Genomic DNA, 18,368 nt, shown 5'->3' on the forward strand with positions numbered 1-18,368 from the left:
GAGTGAGCGAGAGAGTGAGCGAGAGGGTGAGCGAGAGAGTGAGCGAGAGGGTGAGCGAGAGAGTGAGCGAGAGAGTGAGCGAGAGAGTGACCGAGAGAGTGAGCGAGAGAGCGAGCGAGAGAGTGAGCGAGAGAGTGAGCGAGAGGGTGAGCGAGAGAGATAGCGAGAGGTGGGGGTTTACATAAAGCAAAGTTATTTTAAAAAAAATTACGAAATGATGAACGAAGCAAAGTGCCGACTACACCGTGCATCTTCTTGTTTCCACTGATCGTAAAAAGAAAAGAAAGAGGTTGGATGAAGACCTTCCCCCAAGCCTCGGTCATCGTCTCTTCGTACAATTTTTGCGATGTGGTAACAACAACAAAATTCCCACCCAGCTCACGCGCCCGAACTGATTTCATCTCCCCATCTTTCCCGGTGGATGCGTTCCCATGCCTTGGCTGCCACCTTCTGAACCTTTAAGTATGGAAATAAAACACTTCAAAGTAAAACAAAAAGAGGGATGGAGGGGAGGGATGGGGAGAAAGAGAAGAGAGATAATCTTTCGTGAAATATTTCATTAAAAAAGAAAGGGGGGGGGGGCACATAAAGCAAAGCATTGAAAAAAATTACGAAATTATGAACGAAGCAAAGTGCCGACTACACCGAGCATCTTCTTGTTTCCTCTGATCGTAAAAAAAAAGTTCCTATCTAGATTTGAAGCTTTCGTGACTGCAAGGATTCATATTCTTGGGTTTTTTCGGTAAAGTCACGTAGGTAAAATTTTTAAATTAAAATTAATAAAAGTAAAATAATTTTTTTTTTATTTTATTGTTTTACCTACGTGACTTTACCGAAAAAACCCAATAATAGAACCTCCTATCCCTGGGTGCTCGCGAGAGAATGAAGGAAGGGGTGTGTGTGGGGGGGGGGGGGAAGAGATCGTTGGCTGCGTGGGTAGGTGGGACAACCCGTCTCTGCCTCAAAGCTTTAAAACTTAGAAGAACCCCACCGCACCTCTGCATTGCCTCACGGCGATCGAACTCTTTCTCTCTCTCTCTCGTTCGATCGCCCGCCCCTGGCGCCATCCACATTAATCGACATCTCAGGAGCCACAGCTTGCTCGCTCGAGGCTTCTTCTTGGTCTGCCAGCTGCTGCTGCTTCTGCTGCTGCTGCTGCTGCTGCGGCGGGAGTGGCTGGGATTGTATCCGACGACCATGACTCCTGCCGGGAGAGCGATAGTTACGCTGTGCGTGGCGAGCGCCGCTATCGTCATTGCCGCATCCTCGACTCCGTTTGCCCAGGTGAGCGCGTGCACGGCTTTCTCCGGGTCGCGCGCGTGTGCGCGTGCGTGCGTGCGCGTGCGTGTGGGGGGGGAGCGGTGGTGGGGCGGTTAGCGCTGCGCTGCAAACCCGGCGGACCAGGCGTTCGATACACGCTCACGGCCGACACCGGTGACGATTATTTGAACCCGGTCCTGGGCCTCCCCCTAGGTCGACTCAGCCTACACATGAGTAGCTGGTGCGGTGTGTAAACATCGCCGCTGGGGATGTGGTGCTGGCCACCCACCCCCTCGTGTGCCGTGCCGGCCTTCATAGGTGCTGCTCGCTAACACCACTTGCCCCAACAGTCTGTAAAGGCTATAAGGGTGATCTTTGTCTTTGTGCGTTTAATCGCGCAGTGTTAAGCGCGCTGCGCTATGAATCCCGGCCACCCCGCCGCTCACGACCAATAACAGTGGCGAATATTCGAAGCGGTCCTGGGCCTCCCCTAGGTCGACTCAGCCTACAAATGAGTACCGATGTATAAACATCGCCACGAGGGAGACAAAAGGGCGGTCGGTCGTGGTGCTGGCCACCTAAACCACACTTGTGTCTTGCCGGCCTTCATAGGTGCTGCTCGCTAACAGGAGTCATCCCAACAGTCTGAGAGCGAGTGAGTGTGTTGCTGTAACCTTTATTGTGGTGGTTGAACATCGTATGGATGAGATTAACTCTCTTCTTGGTTCTTTAGGTAAAGTCACGTAGAAGGGAAATAAAAACATTTAAAAAAATAAAACATAATGAAATACAATTCTCACAAAGTTTCGGCCACAACGCAATTGCATTTTATTATGTTTTATTTGCATTATTTTATTATTTCCCTTCTACGTGACTTTACCGAAAGAACCAAGAAGATGAATCCCTGCAGTCACGAAAGCTTTAAATTGAGATGAACTAGTCAGTCTGGAAGAGCGAGGCCATACGGGGGATCTTTCTATTTGCTTTTTTCTCGAGGTGCTCGACCTCTCGTGCGGCAAATTAAAACGATGGGGGCATTTCTTAAATGCCCAGTGACCTTCCACGCGCCCCCATCTCCTCCTCTTCCTCGCGAGACGACAGGAGCGATCTGGGAACGAGACAGAGGAAGATGAGCAACGTGTTAACAAAATATGGCGATGTGATGCGAGACGAGATAGACGTGGAAAGGAGACGGAGATAGAGCGATGCGAGAGAGATGTGGACATGAGACAGAAAAGCAGGCATGTTTATCTTCTTGGTTCTTTCGGTAAAGTCACGTAGAAGGGAAATAATAAAGTAATACAAATAAAACATAATAAAATAATTCCTACGACGTTTCGGCCACAACGCAAGCAGCCGTCCTCAGGTGAAGAACAGGTCTGTCGGAAAGACGCTGTTTTTCCATAATAAAATAATTCTCGGGAAGACAGACCTGTTTTTCACCTGAGGACGGCTGCTTGCGTTGTGGCCGAAACGTCGTGAGAATTATTTTATTATGTTTTATTTTTATTATTCTATTATTTCCCTTCTACGTGACTTTACCGAAAGAACCAAGAAGATGAATCCCTGCAGTCACGAAAGCTTCAAATCAGACATGTTTAGTGAGATTTTATGAATCGTTAATGTAGTCTGGCTGGTGTTCGACAGGATGAGGATTTGAGCTGACGTTTTAAGCACTCCTCTTTCCCCGTGACTCATCGGCTGCTTGCGCTGCTTGGAAACCTGGTCTTTTGCTTTGGCCAGCTCCTCCGCTGCGTCCGTGTACAAAGACTACCTGTCCATCCTGACCCTACCCACACAGTCACTACCCCTACCACTCACCTTGACCCTACACACTCAGGCACTACCCCTACCACTCACCCTGACCCTACCCACACAGTCACTACCCCTACCACTCACCCTGACCCTACCCACACAGTCACTACCCCTACCATTCACCCTGACCCTACCCACTCAGCCACTACCCCTACCACTCACCCTGACCCTACCCACACAGTCACTACCCCTACCACTCACCCTGACGCTACCCACTCAGCCACTACCCCTACCACTCACCCTGACCCTACCCACACAGTCACTACCCCTACCACTCACCCTGACCCTACCCACACAGTCACTACCCCTACCACTCACCCTGACCCTACCCACTCAGTCACTACCCCTACCACTCACCCTGACCCTACCCACTCAGTCACTACCCCTACCACTCACCCTGACCCTACCCACTCAGTCACTACCCCTACCACTCACCCTGACCCTACCCACTCAGTCACAACCCCTACCACTCACCCTGACCCTACCCACACAGTCACTACCCCTACCACTCACCCTGACCCTACCCACACAGTCACTACCCCTACCACTCACCCTGACCCTACCCACACAATCACTACCCCTACCACTCACCCTGACCCTACCCACACAGTCACTACCCCTACCACTCACCCTGACCCTACCCACACAGTCACTACCCCTACCACTCACCCTGACCCTACCCACTCAGTCACTACCCCTACCACTCACCCTGACCCTACCCACACAGTCACTACCCCTACCACTCACCCTGACCCTACCCAAACAGTCACTACCCCTACCACTCACCCTGACCCTACCCACACAGTCACTACCCCTACCACTCACCCTGACCCTACCCACACAGTCACTACCCCTACCACTCACTCTGACCCTACCCACACAGTCACTACCCCTACCACTCACCCTGACCCTACCCACTCAGTCACTACCCCTACCACTCACCCTGACCCTACCCACTCAGTCATTACCCCTACCACTCACCCTGACCCTACCCACTCAGTCACTACCCCTACCACTCACCCTGACCCTACCCACTCAGTCACTACCCCTACCACTCACCCTGACCCTACCCACTCAGTCACTACCCCTACCACTCACCCTGACCCTACCCACTCAGTCACTACCCCTACCACTCACCCTGACCCTACCCACACAGTCTACCCTGACCTACCCACACAGTCACTACCCCTACCACTCACCCTGACCCTACCACTCAGTCACTACCCCTACCACTCACCCTGACCCTACCCACTCAGCCACTACCCCTACCACTCACCCTGACCCTACCCACTCAGCCACTACCCCTACCACTCACCCTGACCCTACCCACTCAGTCACTACCCCTACCACTCACCCTGACCCTACCCACTCAGCCACTACCCCTACCACTCACCCTGACCCTACCCACTCAGTCACTACCCCTACCACTCACCCTGACCCTACCCACTCAGTCACTACCCCTACCACTCACCCTGACCCTACCCACACAGTCACTACCCCTACCACTCACCCTGACCCTACCCACACAGTCACTACCCCTACCACTCACCCTGACCCTACCCACTCAGTCACTACCCCTACGACTCACCCTGACCCTACCCACACAGTCACTACCCCTACCACTCACCCTGACCCTACCCACTCAGTCACTACCCCTACCACTCACCCTGACCCTACCCACACAGTCACTACCCCTACCACTCACCCTGACCCTACCCACACAGTCACTACCCCTACCACTCACCCTGACCCTACCCACTCAGCCACTACCCCTACCACTCACCCTGACCCTACCCACTCAGCCACTACCCCTACCACTCACCCTGACCCTACCCACTCAGTCACTACCCCTACCACTCACCCTGACCCTACCCACACAGTCACTACCCCTACCACTCACCCTGACCCTACCCACACAGTCACTACCCCTACCACTCACCCTGACCCTACCCACTCAGCCACTACCCCTACCACTCACCCTGACCCTACCCACTCAGCCACTACCCCTACCACTCACCCTGACCCTACCCACTCAGTCACTACCCCTACCACTCACCCTGACCCTACCCACACAATTACTACCCCTACCACTCACCCTGACCCTACCCACTCAGTCACTACCCCTACCACTCACCCTGACCCTACCCACTCAGTCACTACCCCTACCACTCACCCTGACCCTACCCACACAGTCACTACCCCTACCACTCACCCTGACCCTACCCACTCAGTCACTACCCCTACCACTCACCCTGACCCTACCCACTCAGTCACTACCCCTACCACTCACCCTGACCCTACCCACTCAGCCACTACCCCTACCACTCACCCTGACCCTACCCACTCAGCCACTACCCCTACCACTCACCCTGACCCTACCCACTCAGCCACTACCCCTACCACTCACCCTGACCCTACCCACTCAGCCACTACCCCTACCACTCACCCTGACCCTACCCACTCAGCCACTACCCCTACCACTCACCTGACCCTACCCACTCAGTCACTACCCCTACCACTCACCCTGACCCTACCCACTCAGCCACTACCCCTACCACTCACCCTGACCCTACCCACTCAGCCACTACCCCTACCACTCACCCTGACCCTACCCACACAGTCACTACCCCTACCACTCACCCTGACCCTACCCACTCAGCCACTACCCCTACCACTCACCCTGACCCTACCCACTCAGCCACTACCCCTACCACTCACCCTGACCCTACCCACTCAGTCACTACCCCTACCACTCACCCTGACCCTACCCACTCAGCCACTACCCCTACCACTCACCCTGACCCTACCCACTCAGTCACTACCCCTACCACTCACCCTGACCCTACCCACTCAGTCACTACCCCTACCACTCACCCTGACCCTACCCACTCAGTCACTACCCCTACCACTCACCCTGACCCTACCCACTCAGTCACTACCCCTACCACTCACCCTGACCCTACCCACTCAGTCACTACCCCTACCACTCACCCTGACCCTACCCACTCAGCCACTACCCCTACCACTCACCCTGACCCTACCCACTCAGTCACTACCCCTACCACTCACCCTGACCCTACCCACTCAGTCACTACCCCTACCACTCACCCTGACCCTACCCACACAGTCACTACCCCTACCACTCACCCTGACCCTACCCACTCAGTCACTACCCCTACCACTCACCCTGACCCTACCCACTCAGCCACTACCCCTACCACTCACCCTGACCCTACCCACTCAGTCACTACCCCTACCACTCACCCTGACGCTACCCACTCAGCCACTACCCCTACCACTCACCCTGACCCTACCCACACAGTCACTACCCCTACCACTCACCCTGACCCTACCCACTCAGTCACTACCCCTACCACTCACCCTGACCCTACCCACACAGTCACTACCCCTACCACTCACCCTGACCCTACCCACTCAGTCACTACCCCTACCACTCACCCTGACCCTACCCACACAGTCACTACCCCTACCACTCACCCTGACCCTACCCACACAGTCACTACCCCTACCACTCACCCTGACCCTACCCACTCAGTCACTACCCCTACCACTCACCCTGACCCTACCCACACAGTCACTACCCCTACCACTCACCCTGACCCTACCCACTCAGTCACTACCCCTACCACTCACCCTGACCCTACCCACACAGTCACTACCCCTACCACTCACCCTGACCCTACCCACTCAGTCACTACCCCTACCACTCACCCTGACCCTACCCACACAGTCACTACCCCTACCACTCACCCTGACCCTACCCACACAGTCACTACCCCTACCACTCACCCTGACCCTACCCACTCAGTCACTACCCCTACCACTCACCCTGACCCTACCCACACAGTCACTACCCCTACCACTCACCCTGACCCTACCCACTCAGTCACTACCCCTACCACTCACCCTGACCCTACCCACTCAGCCACTACCCCTACCACTCACCCTGACCCTACCCACTCAGCCACTACCCCTACCACTCACCCTGACCCTACCCACTCAGTCACTACCCCTACCACTCACCCTGACCCTACCCACTCAGTCACTACCCCTACCACTCACCCTGACCCTACCCACACAGTCACTACCCCTACCACTCACCCTGACCCTACCCACTCAGTCACTACCCCTACCACTCACCCTGACCCTACCCACTCAGCCACTACCCCTACCACTCACCCTGACCCTACCCACTCAGCCACTACCCCTACCACTCACCCTGACCCTACCCACTCAGTCACTACCCCTACCACTCACCCTGACCCTACCCACTCAGTCACTACCCCTACCACTCACCCTGACCCTACCCACACAGTCACTACCCCTACCACTGGGTGATGGCCACTTCACGCCGTGCGGTTTGTCGGGGGTAAATTTCTCAATACTTCGCCACGCTGGTCATAAAGGGTTTGGTGAAGGGTAACGTGGAAGTGCGGTGGATGATTGTTTTTTTGTTGCTGCACTGCTCTCTCCTGCACGCAAGAATAGTCTTTGAGTCACGGCGAGGATTTCATGCAGCAATAAAAGGCATTGTTTGCCTTGTGTAACGCGTAGAGGATTTTTTTTAGTTGTTGCACATGTTTCAAGTTCAAGTTTATTTATTAGGTATAGCCCTGTGAGCCATTCAGCTCTTGAATCGGGTGCAACCGCAACAAACAAAAAACAAAAACATGAACAAAAAACATGTTTGACTCACAGGTTACGACATCGCATTTTTCCACAACTCTGGCTGTCACCTGATGATGCCTGTTGTAAATTGCCGGTGAAACGTCGTACTCGAAATGTCGATGTCATGGGTTTACTCTCCAACACACCGGTGTACTGAGCTAGGATTGAATAGCCACGTTTGATTGACGTGACACAACCCTTACTAGTTGGCTGTGTCAGGTGGTGGCGGGTTTCACGACACATTTATATTTACAGGTTCGAACCCAAATAAAAAAAAACCCTATTATGGTTCGCTTCGTCATGTTGAGTTTTTTGCCATACACGGCGGGTTTCTTTGAGGGTTTTTTTTTGTGTCGGTCATTCTGAATGCCTGGTCTCTCGCCCGATGCTTGGCTCAGTGGCAAGCGATACGCAAAATTTGTTACACAATTCGGTCGCGATGATCGCTACCCTCACCCCCATTAATTGTCACGCGGTCGATTCGGCGTGCACACCACCCAGGTGACAACTGCCGTTTGTTGGGCTGTGTCGGGTGGTGGAGGGGTTTCACAACGCGCATTCTAGCCAGATTATTCTACGGCCTAACCCCCCAAAAATTTTTTTACAAATCCCTTCGTGGTTTTGCCCCATCGCTTGTTTTCATTTCTCGGCGTCGCATTCTCGCCCTCCACGTTCTCAATCGTTGCGGCCTCTCTTCGTTCCTCCGTCTCATATTGCTCAGTCCACGCTGTCGCTCTGTCTCTCTTTCTCTCTCTTTCTTCTCCGTGGCGTGCGCGATGACACCACAACCACGTGACTTTTGTTTTGTATTGTGCGCGGTGCTTTCAGCGCCACAGCGCGTCGATTTGTAGCGTTTATTTTCATTTGTTTGCTGGTGACTTTGTGTGTTTCACATTGAAATCGCCTCCAGTGCTTTTTGCTGCTGGCGGCAATAAAAGATGTTTTGAAAGTCAAAAAGACTCTCTCTTCTCGACAACCCCCATCGTTGGAACAAACTTCGCCCTACACATTAAACCAGGGGTGTCCAAACTTTTTGCAAAGAGGGCCACATTTGATAAAGTGAAGATGCCCGGGGGCCAATAGTTCCTTTTGACATTGTTTTAACCACAAAAGTTACGTGGAAATACACACTGTTATGAAACAATTTCAATGTCGCAATTACCTTTCTTTTTCAAATGACAATGTAACCAAATATACGCTACTCAGGCAGACGTGAACAACTCTAAAAACGCAATTCTGCCTTTCATTCAGTCAGATAACATTGAACAAACTGTATAGACTACCTTCAATTTCCATGAGTTTTATGATGTATTTATTCTGACAGAGCTAGCGAGCCATAAATAACACATTATAAGACCGAAACTACGGGCCGTATGAAGAACAGGTCTGTCGATCAGACTCTGTCTTATTGACTCTGTCTTATCGACAGACCTGTTCTTCACCTGAGGACGGCTGCTTGCGTTGTGGCCGAAACGTCATGAGAATTGTATTTTATCATGTTTAATTTTTATCATTTTATTATTTCCATTCTACGTGACTTTACCGAAAGAACCAAGAAGATACGGTGTATTGTTAGTTCACCATGAGCCGAATTGGCATAGCAAGTTGTCCAATTTCGGCACAGCACGTGGAGTTATGCCCCTCACCACGACCAAAACAATGTCGACCCACGTGGCCAGCGTGTTCAGACCCGTCGCTGTCGACTTGACCTTGCTTGTGCACTCCGCGCAAAGCCAATCATCAAAGAAATGTCGTCTAAACCTATACATCAAGAAGTAATAGGAAGATACCGAAGTATAAATCCTTTAGGGACCGTCCATAAATGACGTCACGCATCTAGGGAGGGGGGTTGTCAGACATTTGTGACGATGTGTGACGAGGGGGGGGGGGGTGAGAAATGAGACGTCACATAAAAATGCGCAACTTTAAATAAATATAGAATTGTTATAACAACACTAATTGTTATAACAACACTCCTACAACATCAGAGTGCAGCGCCACATTAAATACGCACTACGATGACAATAGTTTAAAGCGATTTGAAGCATGTTTTATTTTCAAAATGGAAATATGGTTTGGCGGGGGGGGGGGGCAGAGCTTTGTGACGTCATATTTTAGGGGGGGGGTCTGACTTTTTGTGACGCCGTGTAACGAAGGGGGGTCAAAAATCGTCCAAAATCTCGTGACGTCATTTATGGACGCCCCCTTAGTCTGCGAGACAAATCCACAGTTTAGGATAGAATTGATGCAGTGTGTGTGTCAATGCTTATAGTGTGCGATGAGTTTGGAAAACAAATTTGGAAAGCAAATGTATCGGGGCAGGAGGTCATGGCAGATAATCCGGCAAGGCCAGAGCCCCCTATGTGCCGAATTAGCAAGGGTTTTGCTCTGCATACTGACCTATCAGTTGGAAAGTTGGAAATCCAGGCTGGCAGATTGACGGAGGCCCCCAGCACATGAGCGCGTGATGCCAGAGACGATCAAAGGCTTTGATAAATGTCAAGGACTAAGAGCGGAGATTACCTCGTCTTTCCAAATTAAAAGAAAGAAAAAAAAACACGGCTCAAATTTATGTGAGTCTAATTAAACCCTCCAGCACACTACCATGTTAATGAGACGTCAGATTTATTACATATTGTTTCTTTAAATGTACGAAATAAATTATACTCCACCCTATTTGGCTACATGTTCAAATTGTGTGCTGAGTGGCTCAGAGTTTAGAGTGCTTAGCCGGCACCACTAAGAGCCTGGGTTCGAATCAGGGTTTCGTGATTAACCGATGTTTTCAGCCAAGTCACCTTACATTGAAACTCTATGCTCACATAGAGACCAACAGACTCGCACAGAGACCCATAGACTCATAGAGACACCCACAGACTCGCACAGAGACCCATAGACTCGTATAGAGTGCCCACAGACTCACATCGAGACCCATCGACTCACATAGAGACTCACACTCACGTAGAGACAGACCCATAGTCTTACATAGAGACCAATACTCTTTGGTTTTTTCGGTAAAGTCACATAGGCAAACATTTAAAATAAAATAAATTATATCACGACGTTTCGGGCGCAACACAAGCGTCCTTCTTCAGGTGGAGACAACTTAGCGAAAGCACAACCGCTTAGGTGTGCGCCCGAAACGTCGTGATTTATTTTTTTATTTTATTTTTTACAGTCACGAAAACTTCAAATCTAGAATTATAGAGACCAATAGACTACGGAGATTGAATTATGATTAAACAGATTTTTCGATTTAAAGCTTTCGTGACTGCAGGGATTCATCTTCTTGGTTCCTTCGGTAAAGTCACGTAGAAGGGAAATAATAAAATAATAAAAATAAAACATAATACAATAATTCTCACGACGTTCGGCTGCTTGCGTTGTGGCCGAAACGTCGTGAGAATTATTTTATTATGTTTTATTTTTATTATTTTATTACTTCCCTTCTACGTGACTTTACCGAAAGAACCAAGAAGATGATTAAACTGGTTTCTCAAGTGTAATAATTTGATAGTCTCAGCCCGCTTAACAATTACTTAGAAACCCCACAGGCCAAATAGAGTCGGCGTAGACTAAGATGTGGATTTTTTTCATACGTGTTCTCCAGTGTAACCAGTTGATATTTTGTTTGATAGCCTGTGTGATGAACACCGTCCGCAGGGCACATATTGAACAAGTATAACCCGTAAAAACAAAGTTTTTCACTATAAATCCTTTATATGCGTGGCGGCTAGAGTCCTCTCATCCTCTGGCTTGAGATGGCTGCCACCTATGGGTCAGATGATTGCATGGCAGCATTAAGCAATTGGTAAATAAATATAATATTTTTGTCCTAAAAAGTGTAAAATTTTGGGAAAAAATTTCACGAACATTAATTGTCACGCACAACGAGGCTGTGTGCAAAATGTCAGCTCGATTGGATCACGGGAAGTGGGTTAAAAAAACGACCGAAAGATTTGCACGGTCCTAAGCAAGCAAGCAAGTGAACTTAATATAAAGGATTTAAAAAAAAGGTGTAACCAAAAAGTGGGTGAGAGCTGAAGGTGACTGCAGATTTCGTTCCGTGACAACATACTCATCCTGGGCTGTTCTCTGAAACATGGTGATGATTGACTGCTGGCTTTTGCTTCATAGCTGCAACGGATTCCCTTGTGCCACTTACGCACAATCGCTATTTGTCAACACGTATTGCCGACTTCAAGTTCAACGTCGCGTATCTCACCACCGAATTAGGTGGTGATAATTGTTCTCCAAGTAACTCACCGGCAAGTAAGCCAAAAACAATAACAGCTGGCACGTTAAACGCTTCAAGGACAATGCATATATTATCAGTGTGTTTTTTGTTAGAATTTTGTTGCCAGAAAGAAAGGGGAAAAACCCTATGATTATATTGTGGTACTGGCAAAGGAGGTCTAATGATGTAGATGTTCACCTCGAGCCCTCATTACTTTGATAGTGCATTGTCTTTGAGCTGTACGCCTTCTGGCGTCTTCTGGTCTAGCACCAACTGAGACGAGGCTCAAAAGAAAGCCGTCTCTGGTGTGGACCAATCAGTGTCAAGGACAATGCATATATTATCAGAGTGTGTTTTTTGTTTGCATTTTGACCACAAGTATTGTGGTTAATGCACACATGATTCCTTGTAAAAAGTGTCAGTTTTGTTGCCATTAAAAGGGGGAAAAACCCCTCTATTACGATACAAGTTACGTAAAGAGTAAATTCTGTTTTGCCGTACACTGTCCATTTCTCTAATCCACAACCTCTGCTGACGTCACTCAGCAGGCCTCGTCACGTGATGGCGGCTGCCGGCCGGGATTCGCCGTGAGCCACGTCTGTGCGGACATCCCGAAGAGTGTTCCGTCAGGCCACGTTATCCTCACCCGTGAGTCTATAACCTTTGGATAATGAAGAACACATGTGGATAACCCATAGATAATGGGTAACTGATGGATAATGGATAATAACTCATAGATAATGGATAACCGATGGATAATAGATAATGCCTCCTCACCCGTGAGTCTATAACCTTTGGATAATGAAGAACACATGGTGCATAACCCATAGATAATGGATAACTGATGGATAATGGATAATAACTCATAGATAATGGATAACCGATGGATAATAGATAATGCCTCCTCACCCGTGAGTCTAAACCCATATATAATGGATAATAACCCATGCAAAATGGATAACCCATGGATAACACTGGTCAACACACTTTTTCTGGCATAAGGTATTCCAACGGTTTTAAGGTAAATTTGGGGTGCTGATTCCAAATCTGGCACCAGTTTCTGTCTATCACATCAGGTTTTTGAGATATCAAATATTGCACTTGCAATAAAAAAAATTGCAGAAGAAAATATTAAATAAATGTGGATATCTACATAAAATGATATTATAAACACATTATCCTAAAAACACAGCACCATATTGTAACACTAAAGCAGTCACTGACTCGCAACAACTTGCAATCATAAGTGACAGAGTTAATTTCGGGTAAAATCAATGAAAATGGGGTATGCCGATAGCATAAAAATGAGATGTGATAGAGCAAATCTGAGATCAGATATGGAATCAGCACCCTGAAATTAGTCGAGAACAGCTGCAAAAGTCCAGGCCAGAAAAACATGTTTTTTTTTTTGTTGACCAGTGTTATGGTTCCTTACCCTGAATCTAAAGCAATGGATAATGGATACTAATCAATGCACAATGGGTCCCCACCCGTAAGTCGAACCCCGTGGGTGATAATAGAGGCGGTGTTTCTCAAACTTTTAGGTCCTGTGGACCGCTCAGGGAATGCAAACATTCTGCGGACCACACAACTCCCCCCACCCCTCACCCAAACCCCCGCCCCTGGTGACAAAACACATTCACTTATCTCTCTAAATATCAGTAGCCATGCAACACTTTTATATTACCGTAGCATTCGTTTTTTTTTGACGCAGCATTACGTTTTTAGGGTTAGGCTGGTTAGCTAACTTCATTTTTTTTCATATCGTGAGAAAAATAGTAATTCACAGCTCAAACAAAAGGTATAATAAACGTTAGATTTAAAGCTTTCGTGACTGCAGGGATTCATCTTCTTGGTTCCTTCGGTAAAGTCACGTAGAAGGGAAATAATAAAATAATAAAAATAAAACATAATAAAATAATTCTCACGACGTTTCGGCCACAACGCAAGCAGCCGTCCTCAGGTGGAGAGCAGGTCTGTCGAGTAGACAGTCTTTTTATTATGTTTTATTTTTATTATTTTATTATTTCCATTCTACGTGACTTTACCGAAAGAACCAAGAAGATAATAAACGTTGTCATCATTTTTCCAAATCAACCCTGCATCACGGCCACTAGTGGGACCAACCCCTGGGCCGCGGACCGATGCCGGTCCGTGGCCTGTTAGGAACCAGGCTGCACAGCAGCAGGAAAGTGAGAGCGGTGTGGGACCGCTGACCTAGAGGACCATCGGAGACCAGTTCCTATGATTGCTTTTTCATTGCTTTCATGGCTTTATTTTGGTGATTTCGAAAAGTGTATTGGCTTAGCCATGTTTGTTTGTTGTAGTACAGAGTTAGACTGATGGCCTTAATCTAAGTTGTCTTGTGGTGGTTGTTGTTGTTTGACTTGCATCCCACTGGGATTTTTGCACACAGTGTTGGTGTACGGTGCTTTTTCTGCAATATGTTTCTGTCTTTTCTTGGATTTTCTGTTTGCACATAGTCACTTTAAGATGTTTTTTTGTTCATGTTTTTTTTTCTGTTTGTAACGGTTGCACCCGATTCAAGAGCCGAATTTCTCACATGACTCTACCTAATAAATGAACTTGAACTTGAACACCGGTGGTGCCGTGGCCCACACTCCGAGAACCACTGTTGTAGGGAAAAATCAAACATAAGTCGAACTCCATTCTGTCTCCAGACTAGGACTGCCACTTATCGACAGACCAAACATACCCACTCCTATATCATGGGACCGTTTTTGCCAGTATCATAGTATGAAAAATTCGAATAGGTTTTACACTTTCTGGCAAAAAAACAGGAGGTGTTCAGATGTTTAAACACTAAATAGATAGCTGTGGCAAGGATTCAAGTCTGCAATAACCACGCGTACTTGTGGTTAGCATGCAAACATACTCTGATAATTCATGCATTGTCTTTGAAACCGATTAGCCGACACTAGAGACAGCAGCCATCTTTATGGCCTAGTCCAGGGGTCGGCAACCTATGGCTCCAGAGCCGCATGCGGCTCTTTACGGGCTGCTTCATGACGATATGTACGTATGTACTCAGATGCATTGCGGCTCTTTAAATACAGAATTTTGTACCGAATTGGAAAGAAATGGCTCTTCTTGTTATTTTGGTTGCCGACCCCTGGCCTAGTCTCACGAGTGCCAGAGCAGATAACGCCAAAAGGTGACCACTGTTCGCCTTATGATACATTTACCCCGAATGTTGGATTCCCATTCGGAAATTGTCCAGGTGAATGAAACTCTGGACAGGTGGAACCCATAGGGTGCGTGGGAGGTTGAGTGAGTGAGTGAGTCAGTGAGTTACTAAGTGGCATTTTAATGTAAAGAGTCCGTGAATGAGTGGGTGACTGAGTGAGGAGTAGGTTTTTTCACCTTTTCCACAAACCAAACCACAGCAATATTTCCCAATCAGTCTAGACCTGTGCAGTTTTTTTTACAGTAATAAAGTTCAACCCAAGCCCCCAGATCTTGGTAAAAATCATTCCTGTCACCCGAACGCAACTGCTGATACCGGAACTGTTTAGGTCAAACCCGGGCAGTTGGTAACTAGTCTCCTCCCATAAACACACACGTATTTTTTGTAAAATATCAGGCTTTTCAGACCAGTATTATCGATGTTAGTTTTTAAGCAAGCCAACTCTGGAACCGGTTTCGACCTTCCGGATCCCATCGGCAAAGTCAAGTTGGTTAAACAAACTCCGCTGGATTAATCACACGTCACGAGCAAAGAGCGCCCGATCGAAACGATGGGATCATAGTCGAATACCAGATTCGGGGCATGATGTCATTTATGGGGTGAAAAACACGAGGAGTGCCTTCTTGGCTGGGAGGGATATTCAAACAAAAGCGTCATCGTACCTCAGGGAAGGTGGGAACGTAATGCCCAAATAAATTACAATATAAGCAACACGCAACAACGTTTTTAATTAAACACGCTGTAGCTGTGGTCGGCACGCCTAGCTGTGAACCCTGTGGGAATTGAATTCGATTGTGGCTAACAATCGGGTGCTGGGTGATGCGTGCACTTTGAACCGGCCCTGGATCTGCCTTGACCTCTTCACGAACCCATGACGGAACCAGTGTGGTGAATTCCCTCTTATAGCCGCCGGGCTCAGCCTAGTGACCAATAGGTTTTTAGAACACCTTGGTAAGCCACGCATTTTTCTTCTTTCGAGCGGTCTCCAAAGAGGATGTCTTGTAGATTTTGGTTGTGATTTTAGCGATGGCTTGTTACACAAAACGCTGCTCGGTTGGCTCGAAGGTTCCGAACACTCTATGATTGGTACAGAAATGCAGACGCCAACTCTTGTAGCCTCGCACGGCGTTTCGGCCTTCAAAAAAACACTTTGGTGCCCTCATCTCCGAAGAAGTGGCTGGGTCACAGCTTCTTCCAAGAACACCGCATTCACGTGAACTTAATTTATTATTACATCATTAATTGTTATTACAATAACGAAAAATATTAAACCAAAAAAAAACCCGCCGAGTGCATAGCCTCCGGCAGCGCGTGTGATCACAATCAAGCGTGCAAATTACAGCTGCTCGCAGCACGTGACTGTTCACCTCAAAAACTCAAAGAAGTAATTTTCTGCGGTGAGACGCGTGTGTAAGGCTGCCAACAAATAATTTCCGACGTGGGCGGGCGTGGTGGTTCGCACAGATTTGTGAAACTAACCAAAAAGAACACATCGGACTATGGCTTGGCAAGGAGACTGCAGGATTACTACATCCATCTGTGCAGTGTTGTCTTGATATCACACTTGTATTGCTACTACTACGGTGACTGTTCCAGTGAACTGCACTCATTGATTCCTTATTGAGGCCTCGGTCTGCCAGACTCACTGTTCAACCACCACCACCCTCTACCCTAAAGGTTACATCAACTCACTCGCTCACCCACTCATTCACTCACATACCTACTCTCTCACTCAATAACCCATTGAAGTGAATGGTGTTCATCTCTTCTTTACAGCCCTGCAGAGCCAGTGGTGGAAATTCCACATTCCTATGGCGGGGGCACGTTTTTTTCTCCCATAGGACAATCACTTTTGGGATTCCCCACAAAGAAGGTGGTACTCGTTTTAACGACCATGGAGAAATGATGAGCTAATGCACCCCCGCACCCCCCCCCCCCTCACAACCAGGACTAGAACTTGCATACTTCCACTTGCTAGCCATTCGCTGTACTTCTGAGCCGCCTGGCCGGATAAATAAAATGGTAACTACGACCGTCATGTGAGGTCCACATTCGGTTGTGGTTCACACGGCTAAACGCCACGTCAGCACACACTGCGCTGGCAAACGCTGACGGTCTGGGTTGACATCCATTGCTTTACACCGCGACCCACGTTAAAACCAGACTCTCAAGTGTAGCGAGTTGATATAGTGTCAGTTCAGAAACGATTGGCTTCCAAAAAAAAGATATATATACAAAAAAAAACACGATTTTTTTAAATCTACCTTTTATCACTTCATTAGACAAAAAAATCCAGTGTTCAGAGCAAGCAGCCTTCTATGGCATCATCTTTCAAGGACTGCATCAGTCACACAGGTGAGACAACACGAGCAGCAACATTCATTAATCTCGCCACAAACTCTGATGCTGTGATTATGATCGACACCACGAGACGCGTGACTTGGTCCTTCTTCGACGGCCGGGGTGGTCTAAACACTCGTGTATCACGGCATGGGGCCCTATGTTCTATTAACCGACTCGGGCACCGTATTGCGTGTGGAGTTTGTGTGTTGTCTCTCTCTCTCGTCTGTTCTGCATGGGGTTTCCTCCCATAGGCTATAAACAACAACAACAACAACAACACAACTGCACTATGAGACATCTCCTTTACCAGTGGCAAAATATAGTAATAGGGTTTTACCCTTTCAACTGGTACAAAAACTGACACCTTTATACAAGGCATCATGTTTGCAATAACCACAACACAAGCAGTCAAAATGCCTTTTGGCGTCATCTGGTCCAACACCAATGGAGACTAGGCTCTAAGAAAAGCTGTCTCGGGTGTGGACCAATCAACTTCAAGGACAGTGCATATCATTATCATTATCAGAGTTGTTTCTTTTTGTTTGCATTTTGACTGCTTGTGTTGTGGTTATTGCAAACATGATACCTTGTATAAAGGTGTCAGTTTTTGTACCAGTTGAAAGGGTAAAAACCTATTACTACAACAACACAACTGGTTTTGACCAAAATATTCCAATGATTACAAATGTACCTGCAAATTACTCCACATATGTACCTTGCCTTCCCCCTCCCGTAAACACTTAGCAGGACCCTCCTAAAAAAAGTTGAGGCATTTGTGAGGCGGTCCAAGTTGAACCAGGATATGCCACCTGCTAT

At 48.1% G+C, this 18,368-nt stretch overlaps 1 protein-coding gene across 1 annotated transcript in view; it reads left to right on the plus strand.

Moving 5' to 3' along the window:
* Window positions 1-984: 984 nt before the first annotated feature.
* The window catches only part of LOC133357897 (cadherin-1-like), a 50,859-nt gene continuing 33,475 nt past the window's right edge, over window positions 985-18,368 (plus strand). Inside the window, exons 1-2 of the mRNA XM_061576067.1 lie at window positions 985-1,284; window positions 12,547-12,649. Of these exons, the coding sequence (XP_061432051.1) occupies window positions 1,198-1,284; window positions 12,547-12,649 (190 nt within the window). The 5' untranslated portion in view covers window positions 985-1,197. The remainder of the gene's footprint in view (window positions 1,285-12,546; window positions 12,650-18,368) is intronic.

Source organism: Lethenteron reissneri, chromosome 60 (genome assembly GCF_015708825.2).
Source record: "Lethenteron reissneri isolate LAM-NWPU_2019-01 chromosome 60, ASM1570882v1, whole genome shotgun sequence".
Classification (NCBI taxonomy): Eukaryota; Metazoa; Chordata; class Hyperoartia; order Petromyzontiformes; family Petromyzontidae; genus Lethenteron; species Lethenteron reissneri.